The sequence below is a fragment of the Bombina bombina genome, chromosome 5 (genome assembly GCF_027579735.1).
Source record: "Bombina bombina isolate aBomBom1 chromosome 5, aBomBom1.pri, whole genome shotgun sequence".
Classification (NCBI taxonomy): Eukaryota; Metazoa; Chordata; class Amphibia; order Anura; family Bombinatoridae; genus Bombina; species Bombina bombina.
In genome coordinates this window covers 567,280,643-567,306,407 of record NC_069503.1, presented here as the reverse complement: position 1 = coordinate 567,306,407, position 25,765 = coordinate 567,280,643, and the positions used below count along the sequence as shown (strand labels likewise).

The 25,765-nt window shown below is 35.9% G+C and overlaps 1 protein-coding gene across 1 annotated transcript in view; it reads right to left on the bottom strand.

The window, feature by feature from the left end:
* Positions 1-7,453: 7,453 nt before the first annotated feature.
* The window catches only part of SEMA5A (semaphorin 5A), a 1,142,184-nt gene continuing 1,123,872 nt past the window's right edge, over positions 7,454-25,765 (bottom strand). The window contains exon 26 of the mRNA XM_053715801.1: positions 7,454-11,731. Within this exon, the coding sequence (XP_053571776.1) occupies positions 11,612-11,731 (120 nt within the window). The 3' untranslated portion in view covers positions 7,454-11,611. The remainder of the gene's footprint in view (positions 11,732-25,765) is intronic.

The window sequence follows — 25,765 nt, the reverse complement described above, 5'->3', positions numbered from 1 at the left end:
TGGATGTCTAGCCCCCGCTTGGGTTGGATGAAGATATCGGAGCCAGGACGGATCGGTGTGATACCCGGTGAGGTGAAGACAAGGTAGGATGATCTTCAGGGGCTTAGTGTTAGGTTTATTTAAGGGGGGTTTGGGTTAGATTAGGGGTATGTGGGTGGTGGGTTGTAATGTTGGGGGGGGGTATTGTATGTTTTTTTTTACAGGCAAAAGAGCTGAACTTCTTGGGGCATGCCCCGCAAAGGGCCCTGTTCAGGGCTGGTAAGGTAAAAGAGCTTTGAACTTTAGTAATTTAGAATAGGGTAGGGCATTTTTTATTTTGGGGGTCTTTGTTATTTTATTAGGGGGCTTAGAGTAGGTGTAATTAGTTTAAAATTGTTGTAAGATTTTCCTTATGTTTGTAAATATTTTTTTGTTTTTTGTAACTTAGTTCTTTTTTATTTTTTGTACTTTAGTTAGTTTATTTCATTGTAGTTATTTGTAGATATTGTATTTCATTAATGTATTGATAGTTTAGTGTTAGGTTTAATTGTAGGTAATTGTAGATATTTTATTTAATTAATTTAATGATAGTGTAGTGTTAGGTTTAATTGTAACTGAGGTTAGGATTTATTTTACAGGTAATTTTGTTATTATTTTACCTAGGTAACTATTAAATAGTTCTTAACTATTTAATAGATATTGTACCTGGTTAAAATAATTACAAAGTTACCTGTAAAATAAATATTAATCCTAAAATAGCTATAATATAATTATAATTTATAGTGTAGCTATATTAGGATTTATTTTACAGGTAAGTATTTAGCTTTAAATAGGAATAATTTATTTAATAAGAGATAATTTCGTTAGATGTAAATTATATTTAACTTAGGGGGGTGTTAGTGTTAGGGTTAGACTTAGCTTTAGGGGTTAATACATTTATTAGAATAGCGGTGAGCTCCAGTCGGCAGATTAGGGGTTAATAATTGAAGTTAGGTGTCGGCGATGTTAGTGAGGCGGATTAGGGGTTAATAACTTTATTATAGTAGCGCTCAGGTCCGCTCGGCAGATTAGGGGTTAATAAGTGTAGGCAGGTGGAGGCGACATTGTGGGGGGCAGATTAGGGGTTAATAAATATAATATAGGGGTCGGCGATGTTAGGGCAGCAGATTAGGGGTACATAGGGATAATGTAAGTAGCGGCGGTTTACGGAGCGGCAGATTAGGGGTTAATAATAATATGCAGGTGTCAGCGATAGCGGGGGCGGCAGATTAGAGGTTAATAAGTGTAAGGCTAGGGGTGTTTAGACTCGGGGTACATGTTAGGGTGTTAGGTGCAGACGTAGGAAGTGTTTCCGCATAGCAAACAATGGGGCTGCGTTAGGAGCTGAACGCGGCTTTTTTGCAGGTGTTAGGTTTTTTTTCAGCTCAAACAGCCCCATTGTTTCCTATGGGGGAATCGTGCACGAGCATGTTTTTGAGGCTGGCCGCGTCCGTAAGCAACTCTGGTATCGAGAGTTGAAGCTGCGTTAAATATGCTCTACACTCCTTTTTTGGAGCCTAACGCAGCCTTTATGTGGACTCTCAATACCAGAGTTATTTTTATGGTGCGGCCAGAAAAAAGCCGGCGTTAGCTTTTCGGGTCGTTACCGACAAAACTCTAAATCTAGCCGATAGGAAGGTGTCCTTTAAGTGATGGGAGTGTTATTCCAAATGTTATAAAGTGGTGATATAAAGTACCTTAACACCGCTGGGTGAATAGTGCTGAAGTATCCTGTGTGTCAGCCTGTCAGCCAATATAGCTGTGTGATCACACAGGCATCCGTTCCTGGATTTTGTGATGAGTCTCTAAATAAGAGAGTGAAGTCACTCAATGGCTTTGTGGTGAGACTGTTTCCAGAGTATTGCTGAATATTTTCTTCTTCTTTACTTGGTTCCCTGAGATGTAGCTGTTACAGGTTTCTGTTCAGTCAGCTCATTGAGCTGTTGGAAAATCAAAAAAGTGTGAGCCAATCAGGGATGGCTCACACATTTTTGATTTTCCAACAGCTCACTGAGCTGACTGAACAGTCACCTGTAACAGCTACATCTCAAGGAACCAAGTACAGGTGAAACTCGAAAAATTAGAATATCGTGCAAAAGTTAATTTATTTCACTAATAGAACTTAAAAGGTGAAACTAATATATGAGATAGACTCATTACATGCAAAGCAAGATAGTTCAAGCTGTGATTTGTCATAATTTTGATGATTATGGCTTACAGCTCATAAAACCCCCAAATTTTCAGAAAATTAGAATATTGTGAAAAGGTGCAGTATTCTAGGCTCAAAATTAGACTAATCAGCTAATTAAGCCATAACACCTGCAAAGGGTTCCTGAGCCTTTAAATGGTCTCTCAGTCTGGTTCAGTAGGAATCATAATCATGGGAAAGACTGCTGACCTGACAGTTGTGCAGAAAACCATCATTGATACCCTCCATGAGGAGGGAAAGCCTCAAAAGGTAATTTCAAAATAAGTTGGATATTCCAAAAGTGCTGTATCAAAGCACATTAATAGAAAGTTATGTGGAAGGGAAAAGTGTGGAAGAAAAAGCTGCACAAGCAACTGCAATGACTGCAGCCTGGAGAGGATTGTCAGGAAAAGGCCATTCAAAAGTGTTGGGGACTTTTACAAGCACCACCACACACAGACGGATCCTGGACATGGGCTTCCAATGTCGTATTCCTCTTGTCAAGCCACTCCTGAACAACAAACAACGTCAGAAGCGTCTTACCTGGGCTAAAGAACAACAGACCTGGTCTGTTGCTCAGTGTTCCAAAGTCCTCTTTTTCTGATGAGAGCAAATTTTGCATCTCATTTGGAAACCAAGGACCCAGAGTATGGAGGAAGAATGGAGAGGCACACATTGCAAGATGCTTGAAGTCCAGTGTGAAGTTTCCACAGTCTGCTGGTGTTGATCCACTGTGCTTCATTAAATCCAGGGTCAATGCAGCCGTCTACCAGGAGATTTTGGAGCACTTCATGCTTCCTTCCACAGACGAGCACTATGGGGATGCTGACTTAATTTTCCAGCAGGACTTGGCACCTGCCCACACTGCCAAAAGCACCAAAACCTGGTTCAATGACCATGGGATTACTGTGCTTGATTGGCCAGCAAACTCACTTGACCTAGAGAATTTATGGGGCATTGCCAAGAGAAAGATGAGAAACATGAGACTGAACAATGCAGAAGAGCTGAAGGCCGTTATTGAAGCATCCTGGTCTTTCATAACACCTCAGCAGTGCCACAGGCTGATAGCTTCCATGCCACGCCACATTGAGACAGTAATTGCTGCAAAAGGGGCCCAAACCAAGTACTGATTACATACACTATGCATGCTTATACTTTTAAGAGGTCCGATATTGTTCTACAAGTATGTACAATCCTTGTTTTATTGATTGCATGTAATATTCTAATTTTCTGAGATTGTGGATTTGGGGTTTTCATGAGCTGTAAGCCATAATCATCACAATTATGAAAAATCACAGCTTGAACTATCTTGCTTTGCATGTAATGAGTCTATCTCATATATTAGTTTCACCTTTTAAGTTGCAATAGTGAAATAAATGAACTTTTGCACGAAATTCTAATTTTTCGAGTTTCACCTGTAAATAAGAAGAAATATTCAGCAATACTCTGGAAACAGGCTCACCACAAAGCCATTGAGTGACTGCACTCTCTTATTTATAAACTCATCACAAAAGCCAGGAACGGATGCTTGTGTGATCACGCAGCTATATTGGCTGACAGGCTGACACACAGGATACTTCAGCACTATTCACCTAGCGGTGTTAAGTTACTTTATATCACCACTTTATAACATTTGGAATAACACTCCCATCACTTAAAGGACACCTTCCTATGTATGTGCACAACCATTGGAAAATCTATTTATTTTTATCACTGACCCTGTTCCTTATATTTTTTGGTAACTAAAATGGACAAATAGCACTTGGACACTTTTTTTCCTTATTTTGTTGGCATACATTTCATCTCTCTATTGTTTTTATATATATTTCATATTTTTTAGATATCGTATATATATTTTTTAGATATCTTATATATTTTATACCACTTGGTCCATCACAGACTATTGCAATATTGTCATTTTTTATGATTAGAGGATCCAGATCCATATCATTATTTTATTGTAATATTTTATTGTGATACAGTATTGTTAAGAATATACTTATGCTCTTACCCATACTTAATTGTTTTATATATCATTTATATTTCTTTGCATACAATAATTGTTTAATTTTAGATCAATATTTGATATGACAAATATCTGCATTTGAACTCACTAGATATTAGGTATCACCCTCTATTAATTTATATATCATAGTAGATACCCTATTGCTTCTCTTAGTGCTGCTCCCCCTCTTTGCTTTATGTTTCTCCATTGACCCTTAAGGATATTAGGGTTGGCTTTTTTTTGGGGAGTCCTAGCAATATTATGGATATAGTGCGAGGCAGTATTCATTTTTTCTTTTTTCCTGTGAAGTAAATATATGCCTGGTTTTAATCTCTTTTCATTCCTTTGAGGGTCCTGAAAAAAACTAAGTGGTTCAAAGAGAGGTGATTGGTGAAGCAAGAGCAAGGACCGGATGCCAAAAGATGACAACAAAGAACTCCAGTGAACCATTATGACTTGTTTTACAGGCACAATTCACACTTTATTAATACAAATTTTACTACACGCATACCCATCTAGTGTACCCACACTCACACACTCATACATGAACTTTTAATTTTTCACAATTTTAAGACCATTGTATAAATGTTGCTAATGGGGTTTAGCATAGGATTTTGTGTCTATGTATAATTTTGAGTGATTTTTTGTAGTTGTATAAAGTTAGACCAGGAATTGACAGTCCAAGGAAAGTACAGAAGAGCTCAAATCCCAGAGGGAATGATATTCCTAAGGGATGGTGGGAGAATTTTTCCTGTAAGGTTTTTGCTCCCTCTATGTTCTTCTGTACTAGTGGGTGTAACTAGAAAATGGGGCAACATAGGATAAGAAAAAGTTAGGGAATGTGGTGACATTTTATCACTGGAATATTAAAATACTAGTCCTAAAGCCCGTGTACACGGGCCAATTTTTTAAGTACCGCGGTTCCAACCCTTGCTCCTTCTCTCTCCCCACTCTCTCTTTTGCGCTCTCTCTCCCCCCTCTCTTTTGTGCTCTCTCTCTCTCCTCTCTTTTGAGCTCTCTCTCGCCCCTCTTTTGCTCTCTCGCCCCTCTTGTGCTCTCTCTCTCCCCCTCTTTTGCTTGCGCTCTCTCTCTCTTCCCCCCTCTTCTGCTCTCTCCCCCCTCTTTTTCTCTCTCTCTCGCCCTCTTTTGCTCTCTCCCCCTCTTTTGCTCTCTCTCCCCTATTTTGCTCTCTCGCCCCCCTCTTTTGCTCTCTCCCCCTCTCTTTTGCTCTCTCTCCCCCTCTCTTTTGCGCTCTCTCCCCCTCTCTATTGCACTCTCTCCCCCTCTCTTTTGCGCTCTCCCCCCCCCCCTCTTTTGAGCTCTCTCTCTCCCCCTCTCTTTTGAGCACTCTCCCTCCTCTCTTTTGAGTTCTCTCTCTCCCCCCTTTCTTTTGAGCTCTCTCTCCCTCTCTTTTGTGCTCTCTCTCCCCCCTCTCTTTTGAGCTCTCTCTCCCCTCTTTTGTGCTCTCTCTATCCCTCTTTTGTGCTCTCTCTCCCCCCTCTTTTGCTCTCTCTCCTCTCTTTTGCTCTCTCTCTCCCCTCTCTTTTGCTCTCTCTCTATCTCTCTCTCTCTCCCCCTCTCTTTTGCTCTCTCCCTCTCTTTGTCTCTCTCTCTCTCCCCCCCCCCTCTTTTGCTCTCTCTCCCTCCTCTCCTTTGCTCTCTCTCTCTTTTTCCCCCTCTTTTGCTCGCTTTCTCTCTTTCTCTCCTCTCTTTTAGTCTCTCCCAACGGCCATGCCCTTCATGCACGCTCCTGTGAGGCCACGCCCATTGGCCATGCCCCCTCATCACGCCTGGCCATGCCCCATCACGGCACGCCCGGTCACGTCCCAATCGTGGCATGCCCCAACCACGCCCCATTATGGCACACCTGGCCAAGCCCCCACCAGGCAGCTTCCGCAGTGCACACTCCTTTGCTGTTCAAGGCCAGGTATATTTGTCCTCTGCAGTCTCTACTGCACATGACTGCATCTGACAAACATACCTGGCCTTTTATTATATAGGATAGTTCACAGATTTTATCCCTGGTAATTCACATAGCTGGTTTTAAAATTTAATATATTCAAGTAGTTAATTCTTATTCAAATATATGTAAAACTATAGACTTAGGCTTTGGCCTAGTCTCTGTTTAAAAAGGACACTCCCAATAGCCTTTGAATGGCATTTGTTAAAACACTCCCCATTGATTTGGGGTATAAAAAACTGGAACACGAAAACCTCTCTCTCTTCTTACCCTCTCTTGCTGAAGATTGCTGATATTGGACACATTGGAGAATTTGGCTAAGTATACAGTATTTCTTGGATAAAACTAGGTGATTATTTTAGTAGTGTTGCACAAATTGTGGATGTGGTAGCTAGTTGCCCTGTATTAATTATTTGGACTGTTTTGCTGTAAAATATATGTGTATATATATATATATAAATAAATATATATAAATATTTCTCTTATTATTAACATATAATGATTCCTAATAAACTCTTTGGAAACAATTGATACCCTTTTACATTGTTTATATCACTTAACTTAATTGTAATGATTCAGTGGGTTTTTTCATAGAATTATATATTTAGTGGTTTAAACTTAAAAATCTATATACATTTTTAATAACCACAGGCTGCACCTCACTAACGAGGCCCAAAGAAGTCTAAAATGATTGTCTGAGGTTATTTTTCCTTGTTCAAAGGAGGATTGATTGGTATATCGGTGCTGGACTGATTTCACTAGGCAGTATCAGATTAATATACTTCAGGAAATTTATCCTCTGTGAAAAACACAATTGGGTTTAAGGAGGCTGCTCCCAGGTGGTAACTCACCATAGAACAATCGACTGAACTGGTGTTCATTCCTGGTTTAGAGCTTCTCTTTTTGTATGTATTTGAATAATGACTCTTGGGAAGTCTCCATGAGGGTGATCGGGAAAACCAGACTTGGACTCCCTGTCCAATCTGCTTAAATGAATATGGCTGCACCTCACTGACGAGGTCCAAAGAAGGCCTAAACAATTGTCTGAGGTTGCCATGTTCCTTGTATTTTTTTATCTTGTAAAAGAATTCACAGATTATTTTGTAAGATCAGAACTGGGTGTTACTGTGTAGAAAACCTCAAAAAAACATTACTTTAACAGATAACTTACATTATTTTCTCATAAATAATTTGATAAATTAAATATTTTACAGAAATTAGTTTGCATTATATGAATTATTTATGCATTGATAGGATGTTAGAAATGCAGGACTAAAACACATTTTGGCAGTGGTAGCATAAAATATTTTTATTTTTGTATTAGTTAAATGAAGCAGTATCTTAATATGAATGTGATTTAGACTGTGCTGTTCATGAATTTGGATGTTCCTGCTCCATTTTATAGCCAATGCTAAAAAAATATCTTACTGTGAGTTAATAATAAAGTTTTAAATTATACAAATGTATATACAAAAAAAGGAGAAAAAACAAAGGAAAATCAGAGAAAATAAGCATGGATAAAACAGTGCTGGCTTAATGATGATGCATAACTGATATACAGTAAATACAATTAATAAAATCCAATGCCCAGTACCAACAAGTATGGTTATTTTTATATATCTTCTTTAATAACCAGTACAGTTCGATAGTTGGTCTTCATATATTTTCTGCACATAAACTCAGTAAATGGAAATAAACATTTTTTACAAACTAGAGTGTGACAAAGCTTTAAAGGGATGGTAAACACCAAAAATGTTATTGTTTAAAAAGATAGATAATCCCTTTATTACCCATTCCCCAGTTTTGCATAACCAACACAGTTATATTAATATACTTTTTACCTCTGTAATTACCTTGTATCTAAGCTTCTGCTGAATGCCTCCTTATCCCAGATCTTTTGACAGACATGCATTTCAGGCAGTTAATGCCGACTCATAAATAACTTCACGTGCATGAGCACAATATTATCTATATGAAACACATGAACTAATGCCCTCTAGCTGTGACAAACTGTCAAATGCAGAGGCGGCCTTCAAGGGCTTAGAAATTAGCATATGAGCCTATTTAGGTTTAGCTTTCAACTAAGAATACCAAGAGTACAAAGCACATTTGATGATAAAAGTAAATTAGAAAGTTGTTTAAAATGACATGCCCTATCTGAATCATGAAAGTTTAGTTTGGACTTTACTATCCCTTTAAGGAGATACGGAAGTGATGCACTAACTTTAAAATTAATTAAACAGTAAACAACTACTTATGTATAAATTGGCCAGCTACCATCACTATATATTTTTTTTATTTCAATTTTGAAACTGCCATTAATATAGCTTGTGAGAGGTTATACCAGCCCTATACCCATGGACTAAATCAAAATAAGCACTGAACAAAGAATATGAGTTCTACTTAAAAAAAAAAAAAAAAGCTCATAAGGTAAATTTGCATTATTAAAAAAAAATCTAAATGTTTTAATTTTGCTAACACTTTGCACTTTTTGCAATGTAAAGTTAATCAACTAATTCCCTATCTCTTTACTTTAATCTACATTGCTTCCCAGAGACTATATTAAATTTCAAAATAGTAAATATAGGATGAAAGTTAAGAAAAAGGTTAAAAATTGTGCATCAGTCATATTTTGTTTACAATGCTTCACATTCAAGTATCCAAACATGCAAACACATTTACAGGTGCAAATTGTTACAGTACAATAATATATAATACCAGAGAGATCTCAATTTGTCCTGATATGTCTTTAAAATGCTGTTTGGATGTTTCAATGAATTTGAAAGCAGTGCAAATCTTGCACAATATTCATGTTTTACAGAGATTAGAAATCAGCTGTCTTGTTTTTAGCCAGATATCTATTAAATACTAATATAATTAAAATGAATTAGCTCTACAAATGTTTTTGATTTCACAAATGTTCTGGAATAAACACTTAATTGTTCCACTGCTGTTGAGTATGATGGAATTTACATTTTAAACATACATTGAATATCTAAGCATACAATTTAAAACAGAAAACATATTTTTATAACATACAGTAATGCTATAATAATACAATACAATACAATTCTCCTAAAAAGCCTCCTGTACATTACTAAATGTTTGATAAGAGATATGGTTGGATGATACATCTTTACAATGAACTATAATTTATGCTACCAAAAACATGTAAAAAGAAATTATATTTCATGTTTGATATTACATAACAATGCACCTCACAGAAATGTATTCAAAATAAATTATTCAAATACCTTTGTCTATCATTAAATAGACAATATTTTGAACTAACATTTGCTAGTTAACTCATATTTTGAGGTTGTTTCTGCAGATACAAGTAAGAAAGGCACTGCAACGTGAATATCTGTGGTTGAATGCACCACAAATAGAATGAAATTTATCAACATGCGGACTCTTAACCATACTACAAGTTTGCATCAGAAACCTAATGGAATCATCTGTTTTTCTTTATCAATGATCAATTCCATTGAAAATATCTCAATAAACAACTTTCAAGTCCAGTTGTTTTTTTTTACATGTATTCAGTGGTTCACTTGATTTGTATTCAAATTGCACAGTTTATAGCATCTCCAGTCTCCACCAATAAATAAAGCACCTTAAATTCTTCACCTCAATTTGCAAACTTATTGATGCTTATGAACAAAAGAAAAAAGGAATTTTTTTCTTCTTTTTTTTTTCAAGAAAAAAGAATGAAAGCTGTATTAAGAGCCACAATCATTCATGATAACAATGGAAGCTATTTTTTTTTACTATGTATCTTCAAAAACTTTTTTAAAAACAGCTAAACGGAAGCACCAATTAACCTATATGATATTTAATGCCAGCCAGTGTATTTCCCTTCAAATTTCAAGCTAGTTTCTCAAGTTATTTAATATACCCTATGACTTAAATGATACAATTATTGAAACTTGTTGCAAAATGGGTCTTAGTAAATATTGAATTCAATTTTAAAATACACTTGCAACCTCCTATTTAATCAACAATTTGTTTTTCTCTGATGTGCTTTTTTATCAAACCAACCAAATTAAATTTGTTATTTAAAGAGTGTGTATAAAGCAATGTATGTAAGATAAGGTATAAATGGAGTTAATTTAATATTTGATAAGGACATTGGTAAATTTCTCAAAAGCTTATTATAGCTATTTTTTTGTTTTCTTTAACTCATCCCATGGAATCTTTGGAAAGAACATCTGTGATTTTTCAAGCTTTAGATGAGTAAGATAATTAGGTTGAAAAATTGAAGCACTGTAGCAGATGAACAACTTTGATAAATGATGCATACAAAAAATTGTGCTCAATAAACATAAAAACAGAAGAAAAAAAGTATCTTTGGAATGGCAAATGACATGCAAAATCCATGTGCTACATTATGTTTAGGTAACTACCATGCAAATATCTTTGTTAACACCCTGAATGCTAATAAATATGTAACTAATTAAATTTAATTATTTGTTGTTTTATAGAAATTAATCCGATATTTTCAAAAGTCTGCAATCCAATGATTTAGCTTACTTAACATATAAACAGTTGTTTTTAACATATCCTTAAAAGGGACAGGAAACCCTAATATTTTCTTTCATGATTTGGATAGAACATCCAATTTTAAACAACTCTCAAATTTGCTTCATTCGCTTGTTATCCTTGGCTGAAGGAGCAACATTGCACTACTGGCAGCTAGATTAACACATCTAGTTAACCAATCACAAGAGACAAATGTGTGCAGGCACCAATCAGCAGCTAGCTCTCACTAGTGTAGAATATGTGCGTATTATTTTTCAACAAGTGATACTAAGAGAATGAAGCACATTTGAAAATAGAAGTGAATTTATAAGTGTCTTAAAATTACATGCTCTATATGAATCATGCAAGTTTAATTTTGACTTTTCTATCCCTTTAAGACTCAATTATTTTTCAATTTATTTGTTTTGTCTATACAATTCAATGCAATATAAATATCCAACAACTGTAGATGTAATCAATATATGAAAATCTTGCTTGTTGTTTTTTTTTTATATATAATATACTGATTTCATACAATACCTTTTTCTGATAATAGAAGATGTGTTAGTGTTTCTGTACAAAAAATGTGTTTGTTTCTTTTAGAATATATAAACATAAAATAAAAATGTGTTGATTGGTTGATCAGCCAAATGATCACTTCACTGAGGCAAATGAAGAAACTCATTTTTTTTGCTCCGCTTAAACAAGGTTCACTGACTTTCATGGAATTTTTACACCACTTGATCCACATAAGATAATGTGATATTAAGCACAGATGTTTATTTAAAAATTCATCAGTGTCTTGGCATCAGCTTGAAATGTCTGAGCTTCAACAGTGAAACCTAAACGCCTAGCCAGTCGCTGAGCGCAGGCCTTGAGAAGATAAGAGTTGCAAACTTGCCAAAAATATCAAAACATTTTAGTATTCATCATAATTATTGAAATCTGTAAAATAGGCATTGGAGTACGTTTTTGCTGTGAGATGTGGATTGAAGTATTTATTTCGTTCTTCCAAGATAAGGTTGTTTTTATTGAATGCCTGCAAAAAAAAAATTAAATAAATAAATAAAAAAAGATACACTGCTTATTTCAGAAAATTACACAGACATTTTTAGCAAAACATAAATGTGTACATCAATAAGTATAGAACTAACCATCTCTTTCTCTTTTTATATATATTTTGCAGGAAATAATGAAATAAGAGAAGTGTGCACAATAATAGTCGTATTAAAGGGACACTGAACCCAAAATTTTCCTTCTGTGATTCATATAGAGCAAGCAACTAATTTACTCCTATTATCAATTTCTTCGTTCACCTGCTATCTTTATTTTAAAAAGAAGGCATCTAAGCTAAGGAGCCAGACAATTTTTGGTTCAGACCCTGGACAGCACTTGTTTATTGGTGGGTGATTGTATCCACCAATCAGCAAGAACAAACCAGATTTTTCGCATAAAAATATGGGCCGGCATCTAAACTTACATTCTTGCTTTTCAACTAAAGATACAAAGAGAATGAAGAAAATTTGATAATAGGAGTAAATTAGAAAGTTGCTTAAAATTGCATGCTCTATCTGAATCACAAAAGAAAATTTTTGGGTTCAGTGTCCCTTTAAGTTTTACTATCATCATGCATTAAAATTGTTGGGGCCATATATTCATTATCTTTACTGTAACAGTTATGTGTTTTCTAGAAGCATATGTCCCATGTCCCACATGTATTATATAGTATAAGAATAGATGGAGGTGCACAGGTGTGTCAAGTGGGAGGAGCTGTTCAGTGCAGAGCACACGCTGAGATGGTGAGCAGCGTGTAGTATGGTGCACAGACAGCCTGTTCAGTCATTCCCACCTGCAGTATATTCTCTCGTTGTTGGTGCGGTTTCACCCTAGAGAGAAGGGCCATGACAACGGGGCCCGTTTGCAGAATTATTCGCCAGTGTTGAATCGGCTCGTAGAACAGAGCCGCAACGTTGCTATACCAGAACCTGTTATGTTAATACTCCAGCAGGGGTAGACGATATAAACATATTGACTGTCTCGTTTGTCTGTCACCTATCAGCTAAGCTAAAACCTGTAAAGGAGACACAGCTGTCCGTCGGGTATCATACCCTGTAAACACCGCAAGACAGTGCACAAAGAGACAAGAAAGAAAAAAAAACCTGTTTCCAGCATTTCTGTGGTACGAGTGAGTCCTGGCCCGCTGTGGGATTGCTGTATCCCCTAGAGCTTGGCTCTCGTTTCAGCTCTTCGTCCTGGTGAGGGCAGTTCTCTCAATCTGTGGAGGTGATCGTAACAGTTGGATCTTGCTAGACTCCCTCTTCCAATCAGGGAGTAGGATAAAGACAAGCCCACAGAGACAACCAATGAGAGCCGGAGGTGTGTGGTGAGGCGCCAATACACAGCAGGACATCATATCACCGACTCCAGACACGTAAGAATCCTACTGCTGTGCTGACTACTGCATTGAATAAGCGGGTTGACAAAAAAGATCTGCGGGTATTGGCTGTAAAGGTGCTGTTCAACTCAAGCTTTTACGGAGCTCCATTTAGTTAAAGGGGACTATACAGGCTATAGAGGTTAACCGCTGTAGTGGTGGAGTTGCCCGGAATTTTGGCTAAAAGAAGCATACCCTGAAAGAAGCCAGATTATATCTTGTTACTGCTTGCTAGGAAATTAATGAACTATTGACTCATAAGGCTAATACAAAAGAACTATGCTGATTATACTGCCGCTCGTTATAGCTGAAAGAGCATGTTAAAAAGTTGGTATAGTTTCATCTCAGAAGGCCTAAGACGAGTTTGTTCTCTGTTTCAGATAAGGCAGTAACGAATTTGAATCCAAGAACTTTTTTCTTATTTACAGATTTTTGTGCTCTCTTTTGTTCTAATATTTTTCATTTTCTTTTTCCATATATGCATGGATTAGTCATTTTATTTGTTATAACTTTGTTTATATAACTACAGGTTGTTTCAAAGGTTAAGCAAATTATTCTGTTATTTTTTTTTTATTTTTTTTTTACCTGTGGTCTTTTTTTTTATTTTTTTATCTGTTTATTCTCTAGAGGATATGTGCAGATGAACACAATTATAGCTACTTAATATAATCTGAGTCTATGAGAGTATATAGATAGCTGATATAATTTCCTGACATATATAATATAAAAATAAGAAACTAGGATTGTTTCGATAATGACCAGTTAATTACTATGAGTATATTGTGTAGTAATTTTGTAAGAAACTATGATTGTTCTAGAGAATTTTCTCTGCAAAAAGGTATTAGGCTAAGTGCTCTATTTTTTTTCTTGTGGGACATATTTAATTGTTTATTTTCTATAGGGAGGAAGGGGAGAATAGGGAACGAGAAGATGTGTAGAATTGCTATCTAACTAGTTAGGGGTGTGAAGTCTCATTTGCCGGCTCTTTTTGTTGGTTCACTTTTTTTTTTTTTTCACGTTTTTGTCTGCACCATTCCTGGGTAGTAACAGGGAAGGGGACCAGATTAGATTGCACACAGATTGTATATATTTGCTTAATTTCACTGGTAGTACAGTCAGACCTAGATAGGTCAGCGTAGTAGTGTTTGAATTTTCACATTTTTATGGAAAAGTATATCACTCAGGTGAAATTGAGTTCACCCATAATGCCGGCGAAAGTAAAGGACAAAAAAAAAAATTAAAGTAACCGATACTAGTTTAGACTGCTCAATGGAGCCTAGCAAAACCACTTTAGATATGCAGGAATTAATATCTAAAATCTCAGACATTTTCTCCCCCCAATTTGAACTTATTAAAAAAGAACTAGGGACTATTTCCTCTGAAATTTCCTCTCTATCGGCGGAGGTAAGACAGTTTTCAGTTAGATTAACTGAGGCAGAGACAAGAATTTCAGATGTAGAAGACCAGACACATATACTTTCTGAGATGTCACAGAAACAGGAATCTAAAATTAAAAATATGCAGTTGCGCCTGGAGGATCTGGAGGATCGCTCCAGGCGTAACAATATTAGAATAGTTGGTCTCCCGGAATTAGTAGAGTACGAAGATCTATTAAAATTTACCTCCACTACATTACCCTTAGCAGTAGGGATGCCTTCACATATGCTACCACTTTCGATTGAACGAGCGCACAGAGAAAAACATTGCCAGATGGAGTATTGAAAAATAGAGTTTGTCTGTTTAAACTCTTAAAGTATCAAGATAAAGTGGAATTGATGAGGCGTTTTAAAACATCTGAGCCCCCACTTTTTGCAAACAGCAGAGTATTATTATTCCAGGACTTTTCCTCTGAGACCTCTTCTAAGAGGAGAGCGATGGCTCCCTTTTGCACACAACTAATAAATAGAGGATTAAAAGCACGTATGGTGTATCCTGCACGTATTATAGTTGACGCTGAAGGTGCCAGGTGTTCCTTTGGAGAGGTCACGGAGGTAAAGAAATATATAGAGACTCTCGAGAAGTGATATGGGCTAGCTGAATAGGATAGACAGGAAGAAAGTTGACCCCTTGTTGAATCTACATGCAGCAGGACGATATGTTGTCCTCAGTAGATAGTATAGCAATTTGTTTTCTCTGTTTTTATTTTGCTTGGCTGTGTGTGTTTGAGGGGTTTTTTTTCCTTTTTTTTTTTTCTCCCCGTTTGGCCCGCTCTCACCTCCCTTCCCTACCTAGGGTGTCAAATATGGAAGGCCTCTCCTTTATACTGTATATTTTATATTCTCTCTAGGCTGATAATCCTTGATTTATACCCCACATGATATTAGATGGCTGAGGGAATTAAAATATTATCGTGGAATGTGGGGGGGATAACCTCCCCCATTAAGCGCAAACTTGTCATTAAAACCCTAGCGTCACATAAACCAGATATAGCCTTGTTGCAGGAGACCCACCTTAAGGAGTTCGAAGCAGCAAAATTGAAGATTAAATGGGTGGGCAAAGTAATTTCTACCTCAGGGCCCAGTAGAAAATGTGGGGTAGTTATTTTATTACATAAAGATCTAGACTATAAGATTGTTAAGTTAGAAATAGACCCGGCTGCCAGATATATTTTGTTACAAATCCAGCTAAAAAATATAAAATTAGTGATATGTAATATTTATGCCCCAAATAAATTCTCCAGGGATTTTTGGGAAAAAATAAAAATTAAATTATTCCCTTTTACCACTGGAAATCTAATATTAGGAGGAGATTTCAACGCAACCCTTTGTCCAGTACTGGACAGATTCTCTGATAAGAATAGATCGGCCCAGGAAAGAAATGCAAAATTCTTAAAACAATTTTGTACCCAGCTAAAATTAGTAGATATATGGCGATTAAAAAATCCTGATAAATTAGTATTTTCATGTGAGTCTATGGCTCACGGTACATTTTCTAGAATAGATTTTTTTTTAATCTCTGAAATATTATCTGTTTGGGAATTAGAGGTAGAGGTGGGAGATATTATAATTTCAGATCATGCAATTATTTCTCTATTCTTCCCAATAGGTAATAAGGAAAGGGTAAAAATACCTGGTTTTGTCTTCCCTCGCTACCTCTATACCAATGCTAAATTTGTTAGTTATTTGAAAGGATCCTGGCAGCGATATTATGTGGAGAATACAGAGTATCTTAACAAACCGGAAATTTTATGGGAGGTGTATAAAGCAGTGTTGCGGGGCGAGATCCAGTCATATGTGAGTATAGCCAGGAAGAGAAAGAGAGCACGAGAAATCCAAATTACAAATCAAGTTAGAAACTCTTATAAGAAATTTTGTTTAAACCGTACAGAAGGTAACTGGGGAATATATAGAGCTAATAGACAAGAAAGAGACCTTTTCCTTAAACAAAAATCAATAGAAGAGGAAGCAAAAATAAATCTCCATTTTAGAGGTTTATATGGTTGCTCAGCTAAATATCTGGCCAGACTTACCAAAGCTAGAAAAAGAAAAAATCTTATCCTTGCCATTCGAACAACTAAAGGTAGATCAACAGAATCCAAAGAGATTTTAGAAACTTTTTTTAACTATTACCATCAGCTGTATTCAGCGATAGAAACTGATAATGTGAATCAAGATCTTTTTTGGAATACAGTAGTAGTACCTAAAATATCTTTTGAGGATCTAAACGCAATTAATGCTCCGATTTCTATAGAAGAAATCAGAAGCGCTATAGATAATTTAAAGTTAAACAAAGCTGCAGGCCCAGACGGTTTCCCCGCTGAATACTATAAATGTATTGGTGAAGATATACTCATTTTCTTAGAAAAACTCTTTAACTTCTATTATTGTACAAAAAATCCAATTTCAACTTATTTTCTGGCTGCAAACATTTCCCTTATCCTAAAGAAAGGTAAAAATTCTGAAGATCCGGCCTCTTATAGACCTATCTCGGTTTTAAACATAGACTATAAAATACTAATGACGATCATAGCGTCCAGATGATCTCTTTGTTTGCACCAAATTATTCATCCAGATCAAACCGGATTTATGGTGTCTAGCAATCCGACAAAAAATATTCGCAAATTAATTAACCTTTTGGATTATGCATGGAATGTAGATAAGGGTAAGAGGGAGCCACTTTGGCAAGATTTAGCTATTTTGTCATTAGACGCAGTTAAAGCGTTTGACTCGATTGTATGGGATTATCTGTTTAAGGCGTTAGAGCAGTTTGGATTCAATGGTGAATTTCTTTGGTTTATACATAGAGTATATTATAACCCAATATCTTACATACTTATTAATGGGTCGGTCTCCCCTAAAATTGTGCTACAACGCGGTACCAGACAAGGGTGCCCCTTGTCCCCGGTGCTCTTTAATATTGCGCTAGAACCTCTGGCTATACGATTTAGAGAAGTGCTATTAGGAGTTTCGTTTGGTACCCACTATCTTAAAACTCTATTATATGCTGATGATGTCTTATTATTCCTGGTTAATACGCAACAGGCTATACCAGATGTACTGCAAATCTTGACGATGTTTAGCTCTTTTTCTGGATACAAGATAAATTTTGAAAAAAGTGAATTGATGTGGCTTAATAATATAAAAATAACCCATACGGTTCCATTTAAACGAGTTGAGGCCATTAAATATCTTGGTCTAGTGTTGCATAAAAACCCTACTCTTTGGTACAAAGATAATTTTGGGCCCCTACTTGAAAAGATTGAAAAAGACCTTTGGCTGTGAATGACATTTCCATTGCCATTAACAGCTCGCGTCAATCTTGTCAAGACTATCATTTTTCCGCGTCTGCTCTACCCGTTGCAGAACCTGACGCTATTTATACCATATAAAGATTTGAAATTAATTAATGCACTTTTTTCTAAATTCATATGGAATAATAAGAAGCCTCGAATTGCTCTTAAGAAACTAATGCAAAATACAGGGGCAGCAGGACTTGCTCTTCCTGATCTTAAACTGTATAATTTGGCGGCTATGGTTAAAATAGCAATAGATTGGCTTTTGGGATCTAGCTTAGTATCATCTATAGATTTGGAATCTTTCCTAATCACCCCGTTTTCGGTAAAAGCCCTTTTACATATGCAAGTGCAGAAATTACCGCAGAATGTGAGTTGCCTCATGTCCTTCAAGAATATAGTTCAGGCCTGGCAAAGATTTTGTAGAATTTTAGATCTAGATTATTCTGTATCAGAGTTTCTACCAATATTAAATAATCCAAGTTTTTTGCCGGGCTTATATCAAAGAGCATTTAAAGATTGGGCTAATAAAGGACTTTGTTATGTAAGACAATTACTAGATGAAAATCATCAAATATTAGATGCGGAGGAGATTTTTAGTAAATTTGGAATACCTAGAACAAGTCTATTTGCTTATTTTCAAATCCGTCACTTTATTTCAGAGCAGAATTGGTATGCTCTATCTTTTGTGGCCTGGTCAGATATTAAGCTGTGTATACAAAAATTTAATTCAGGTGACTCCTCAATCTCTTTGATGTACGACATTATGCTGAATAAACAAAGTCTGATAATTAAGGATAATATTTGCAAATTTTGGGCACCATTGATTCCCTCAGTAGATCATGAAATAATTAAGCAGAGCTTTGAGTTAATACGCAAATGTAAAGTACCGGTGGCTTGGAATGAATCACATATGAAATTGATTAACAATTTTTATCTCTCTCCCTGGAAATTAATGAAGATTTATCCCTCCGGGGTTAATGTATGTCCATATTGTGCACATACCAGAGCAGATATATTTCATATGTTCTGGTCATGCCCTAAAGTTAAACAACTATGGCTCAAAATTATTTACTGGTTCAATAAATCATATAAAGTTACAATTGCCCTTGCAGCCGAGGATATTATTTTTTTATTTCAGCTAAAAGATGTTTTCAATAGTAATACTGTTAATAGTCTTAATACAATTATTCTGGCAGTAAGATTCTGTATACTTAAAAACTGGAAAGCCAGGTATGCACCTGGACTTTCTATGATTTTTAAAACCCTTCAAAATCAAATTCTTTTTGAATCACATCATTTATATGATGTATCTGAGATTAGAATTAAGAATTTTCTCTGGAAATGGTCTCCTGTTATTTTGTCTTTCCCGGTTGCAATTCAGAGAGTGATTCTGTCCCCATTTTTAACTTCAGTGAGCTTTGCGGAATTGACGCTATTAAATGTTTTCCCACATACCTGGATTGAGCGGCACTGAGGGGAGTGCGGGGTAGAGATAGAGGGGAGGGGGAGTAGGACCAAAGTACGGGGATTTTTTTTTTGTTTTTTTTTTTGTTTGTTGTTTGTGTGTTGGTGATTTTCAAGTTTTGAAGATTATTTTGTATTATGATGATTAAGTTATCTTTTGAAAATAAAGGAAAAAAGGAAAATAGGTATGTAAATAGCAGATAAGAAAGAGAAAGGACCCAATAGGTTTATATTTGATGTTATATGTTTTATATTGATACATCTTAAACTGTGGATTTTCAGATAAAATCTATACAATGTTTTTTTTTTCTCTTGTTTTTGTTTATCTGTACCATACAATAGGTTGGGCCCTGCGTGGCGCAAGATATGTAATTTGATTTTCTTGTAATTTGATTTCTATGTATTCACTGTTCTTTACATATAATAAAAAAAAGAAAAAAAAAAGAAAAGAATAGATAATGTATATTTAAATTCTGGCACAAGATGGGACTAGGGAGTAGAAGGTGACATTAAAGGGACAGTCAAGTCAAAATTAAACTTTCATGGTTCTGATAGAGCACACAACTTTCCAATTCACTTCCATTATGTGCACAATCTTTTTTATATGTACAGTTTCTGAGGCACCAGCTCCCACTGAGCATGTGCAAGATTCACAGAATATACTATATGCATTTTGTGATTGGCTGATGGATGTCACATGATGCATTAGGAAGGAAAATTAAATTAACTTTTACATTTGTAAGAAAAAAAATAACTACTCATTTTAAATTAAAACAAAGTAATTTTGCATTGTTTTATGCATTTATTGATTATGCTATTCTATTGTGTTTAGTGATTCTTTAAGCAGAATGGTAGACCCCATAACCGAAATGATGAATCACCACAGGAAACTCAAGATAGATGGGCATCTCAAATAAGTCTAGAGTTTCCTGGCAATAACCACTCCTCAGTCAGACACCTTAAGCAAAGTTTATTGGATAACAGCCATGTGCCTACCCTGCTGGGTATGTAGTAAGTATAGGCCAACACAACTACTATTGGCTATATTACGAGTAGATCGCTATATTGTGCTCCCTCTAAAGTGTTTATTTGCTACACGGAAGCTTTTTGCATGCATCGGGTTGCACTCGTATTACAAGTTGAAAGTAAAAAGTTAGTGCGTGAGCGAAAACCCGATGGAAGCAAAAAGTTGAACTTCAAATATCGTGACTGCCTTAATGTATTCTCCCTTAGACTTCAATGGAGCATGAACACTGAAAAAAACAACAACTAATACCCATATGTGCTAAACCCGACATAAAATATGTTCTATTTATTCTTAAATCAATATATATATATATATATATATATATATATACAGATACTCGTCGACTTACAACCTATGCGACTTATGACCATCCATACTTACGACCATGTGTCGTACTGCAGACAGCAGTGCTTGTGTGCAGGCCATACGAGAGTGACTGTCATAAGCAGCAGCAGCAGCCTTCGCATGTGTCGCAGCCTCTCACCATGTTGCAGTCCAAAACACCTGTGATGTGTAGCAGCAGACCTATCTGCCTAAACCCTACATTAGACCATTTTATTTACATGCCGTAGATATATCGTCCGACTTACGTCCAAATCGTCTTACGACCGGACGGTCAGAACGTAATGCGGTCGTAAGTCGACGACTACCTGTATATATATATATATATATATATATATATATATATATATATATATATATATATATATATATATATATATATATATATATATATATATATATGAAAAATGAATTAATATGGCACACGGTTAAAAGGTTAAACCTTTATTTTGGAGCAACATTTTGGGGCTCCTGCCCCTTTCTCAAGCTAGTTTGTAAATTAAATACATCTGCCTCTTAAAGGGCCAAAAATAAAACAGGTGACCAATTGCAAAACATGGGAGTGTTTAACAGGTAATGACATCATCACATATCCTGTGGAAAAACAACACATACCAAAAGTACAAAATTTATCCCCTTACACCCCATTGAAAATATTGGAAACCTATTAAAAACAAATGCAGCAAATTGCTAACCATACAACATAGCAGTTAGAAAACATAATGCAAAAACAATAATCAATCAGCATATGATACATACATTGCTAAACCATATGGTGTTGGGAATACCTTATACTTTATGTGGAAAAAAATCCTAAATCAAAGGAAGGAGATAAAATTCCCTGTTTAACCCCTTGGGGTGCAGGGTATTTAGAAGCCAAATCCATTTTGCTTCTCGAATAAGGAGGTCCCTGTGTCTGTCACCCCCTCTAAGTCTCTTGGGGGCACTGTCAATTATCATATACCTTGGTTGATTGGCCTGGTGGCCCATCTCAGCAAAATGTGCTGGGACTGGGAGATGTAACATCTTATCATTACGGATGGTCGACTTATGTTGACAGATGCAATCTCTTATCTTTTGTGTCATCTTGCCCACATATAGTAGCCCACATATACCCTTTAATCTGGTATTTTCTCCCTGTGTGTGGATGGCAGAGTGATCTCCCATCCACACACGGGGAGAAAATACCAGATGCTGAGATGGGCCACCAGGCCAATCAACTAAGATATATGATAATTGACAGTGCCCCCAAGAGACTTAGAGGGGGTGACATACACAGGGACCTCCTTAATCGAGAAGCAAAATGAATTTGGCTTCTAAATACCCTGCACCCCAAGGGGTTAAACAGGGAATTTGATCTCCTTCCTTTGATTTAGGAATTTTTCCACATAAAGTATAATACCCATATGGTTTTGCAATGTATGTATCATATGCTGATTGTTTATTGTTTTTGCATTATGTTTTCTAAATGCTATGTTGTATGGTTAGCAACTTGCTGCATTTGTTTTTAATAGGTTTCCAATACTTTCAATGGGGTGTAAGGGGTTACATTTTGTGCTTTTGGTATGTGTTGTTTTTCCACAGGTTATGTGATGATGTCATTACCTGTTAAACACTCCCATGTTTTGTAATTGGTCACCTGTTTTATTTTTGGCCCTATAAGAGGCAGATGTATTTCATTTACAAACTAGCTTGAGAAAGGGGCAGGAGCCCCGAAACGTTGCTCCACAGTAAAGGTTTAACCTTTTAACCGTGTGCCACCTTTATTCCTTTTTCCTATATTCCCACATTTGGGCCTTAAAGGGCCACGATACCCAAATTTTTTCTTTCACGATTTAGAAAGAGAATGCATTTTTAAACATCTTTCTAATTTACTTCTATTATCTAATTTGTTTTATTCTCTTGATATTCTTTGCTGAAAAGCATATCTAGATATGCTCAGTAGCTGCTGATTGGTTGCTGCACATAGAAGCTTCATGTGATTGGCTCACCCATGTGCATTGCTTTTTCTTCAAATAAGGATATCTAAAAAATGAAGCAAAATAAATAATAGAAGTAAATTGTAATGTTGTTTAAATTTGTATGTTCTATCTGAATCATGAAAGAAAGATTTTGGGTTTAGTGGCCCTTTAAGGGTGGTCCTATTAGGTGTTGCACCGGATCCAGTTTACATTAATAGTGTTCCTATTTTGGGCTATGCAGTGTGAATCCCAATTGTTTTCTTTACATATATACATATATATATGTATAATCCTCATTGAAAGAAGGCACTCACTGGTCTTTAGCCAAAACAATTTTTTAATTCATCCAATGGATATCACAACAAGCTCATCCATAACGTTTTGGTGTCATTATAACACCTTTGTCAAATGATGTCGTGATTTTTCTATTTGGGGGACATGCTTATGCTGTGATACAGATATTTTGACATCATTTGACAAAGGTGTTATAATGACACCGAAACGTTATGGATCAGCTTGTTGTGATATCCATTGGATGAATTAAAAAATTGTTTTGGCTAAAGACTAGTGAGTGCCTTCTTTCAACGAGGATTGCATGTGCTTTTTTGAAGTGCACCCTGGCGGATGTGGTACTGTAAGACTGTGCTTATCTCTTTTGGAAAGATTTATATATATATATATATATATATATATATATATATATATATATATATATATATATATATATATATATATATATATATATATATATAATATATATATATATAATGTTTTGGTAAAATATAAATATTTCACATTCTAATGTTCTTCACATAGCAGAATATGTTATATTTATTCATAAATACATATTTCTAAATATATCTACTGTTTTTTGGTAAACAAAACCCAAAAAAACAATATATATATATAAATATTTATAGTGCCGTTTTTGTTTTTTCTAACACCCCACACCTGTTACTTTTAACCTCTAAAAACGAGCTAGCAGTATCAATAACCAGCTACTTGTAATGCCTACATGTACTGTGACATACTGAAACAGAGCATGATCCCCTCCCTTCGGAGACTGGGCCGCAGGGCAGTATTCCAATATGATAACAACCCCAAACACACCTCCAAGATGACCACTGCATTGCTAAAAAAGCTGAGGGTAAAGGTGATGGACTGGCCAAGCATGTCTCCAGACCTAAACCCTATTGAGCATCTGTGGGGTATCCTTAAATGGAAGGTAGGGGAGTGCAAGGTCTCTAAAATCCACCAGCTCCGTGATGTCGTCATGGAGGAGTGGAAGAGGACTCCAGTGGCAACCTGTGAGGCTCTGGTGAACTCCATGCCCAAGAGAGTTAAGGCAGTTCTAGAAAATAATGGTGGCCACACAAAATATTGACACTTTGGGCCCAATTTGGACATTTCCACTTAGGGATGTAATCACTTTTGTTGCCAATGGTTTAGACATTAATGGCTGTGTGTTGAGTTATTTTGAGGGGACACTGTTATACAGGCTGTACCGTCACTACTTTACATTGTAGTAAAGTGTCATTTCTTCAGTGTTGTCACATGAAAAGATATAATAAAATATTTACAAAAATGTTGGGGGTGTACTCACTTTTGTGAAATACTGTGTATATATATATATATATATATATATATATATATATATATATATATATATATATATATATATACACAAAATAAACAGATAGAGTCCAGCACTTAATGAACTGCTTTAACCTGGCTGTGTGCTCGTTACAATGGGCTATCAGCAAAAACCCAAACAGATACAGTCCATATGTAGAAAGTAACAGCACCACTGCATCAATTTTCTTAAAGGTGAATTATTTCTTTATTGGAGATATCACAACAAAAAAACAGCGACGTTTCGGACCTACATGGTCCTTAATCATGCATAGTTAAAACACAGTAAAACACACATTTAAAAAGGGTGGTATGACCAATCAGATGTCAGCTCACATACTTAATTGAATTAACCCATGCCTATCCAGGCAAGCTAATATACATATTACTTTTTCTATTGGTGGCCTCTAGTGGTACCATATTGAATAACACCCTATCAAAATTTATAAAAACAAATACAGATCGTAGTCCCTATTCAGACCATAAGGGTACAATGTATTCAATTTCTTGATCCACCAAACTTCTTTTTGTTTTAGTTTAAGTTCTCTGTTACCCCCTCTTCTGTGTGTGGGGATATGATCGATTACTTGGAAGCGCAGCTGACTAACAGTGTGTCCCATTTGGGTGAAATGTGCAGATACTGGCAGAGACATATCTTTAGATTTAATTGATGCCTTATGCTGACTAAACCTATCCCTGGCGGCTTGGGTGGTCTCTCCGATATAACAGAGGCCACATGGACATTTGAGTAGATAGATTACATAATTGGTTTGACAAGTGTATAGACCATTGATGGTATACTGTTTACGTTTGTCATTTTGGGCCAAATATTTACCTCTAATAACTGAATTACATTGTGCACAGTGCAGACAGGGATAGCATCCTTTATTGGGAGTAGTCAAATAGTTAATTTCAGATTGTTTAGTTGTCCCCACATCTGCTCTGACTAGATTATCCCTTAGATTTCTCACCCGTCTATAGGATGGCATTGGTGGTAATTTGAAAGACTCAACTTCAGGATTAAATTTTGTTAATAGATGCCAGTGTTTTCTTACTGCTTTAAAAATATGTTGGCTTCGCTGACTATATTCCATAGTGAGCACCAATCTATTTACATCATTTCTGGTTTTAGGTTTGGCTTTACTTTTATCAAGATCTATGATACTTTTATTTATAATCTCCTGAGGATAACCTCTTTCAATAAACTTCTTACCCATAGATTGTAGCCTAGAGGGCAATCTGTCCTGATCACTCACTATCCTTTTAGTGCGTAGTAACTGGCTTCTTGGGATAGAATTGAACACTGTCTCCGGATGGAAACTTTCATACCTCAAAAGAGTGTTTCTGTCTGTAGGTTTAGTAAAGAGATCAGTGTTCAATTTATCATCTTGTATATAAACAGTGGTGTCCAAAAAATTAATCTCATGAGATGAATATGTAAGTGTAAACTTGATGTTTGTCATTGAGGCATTAATTTC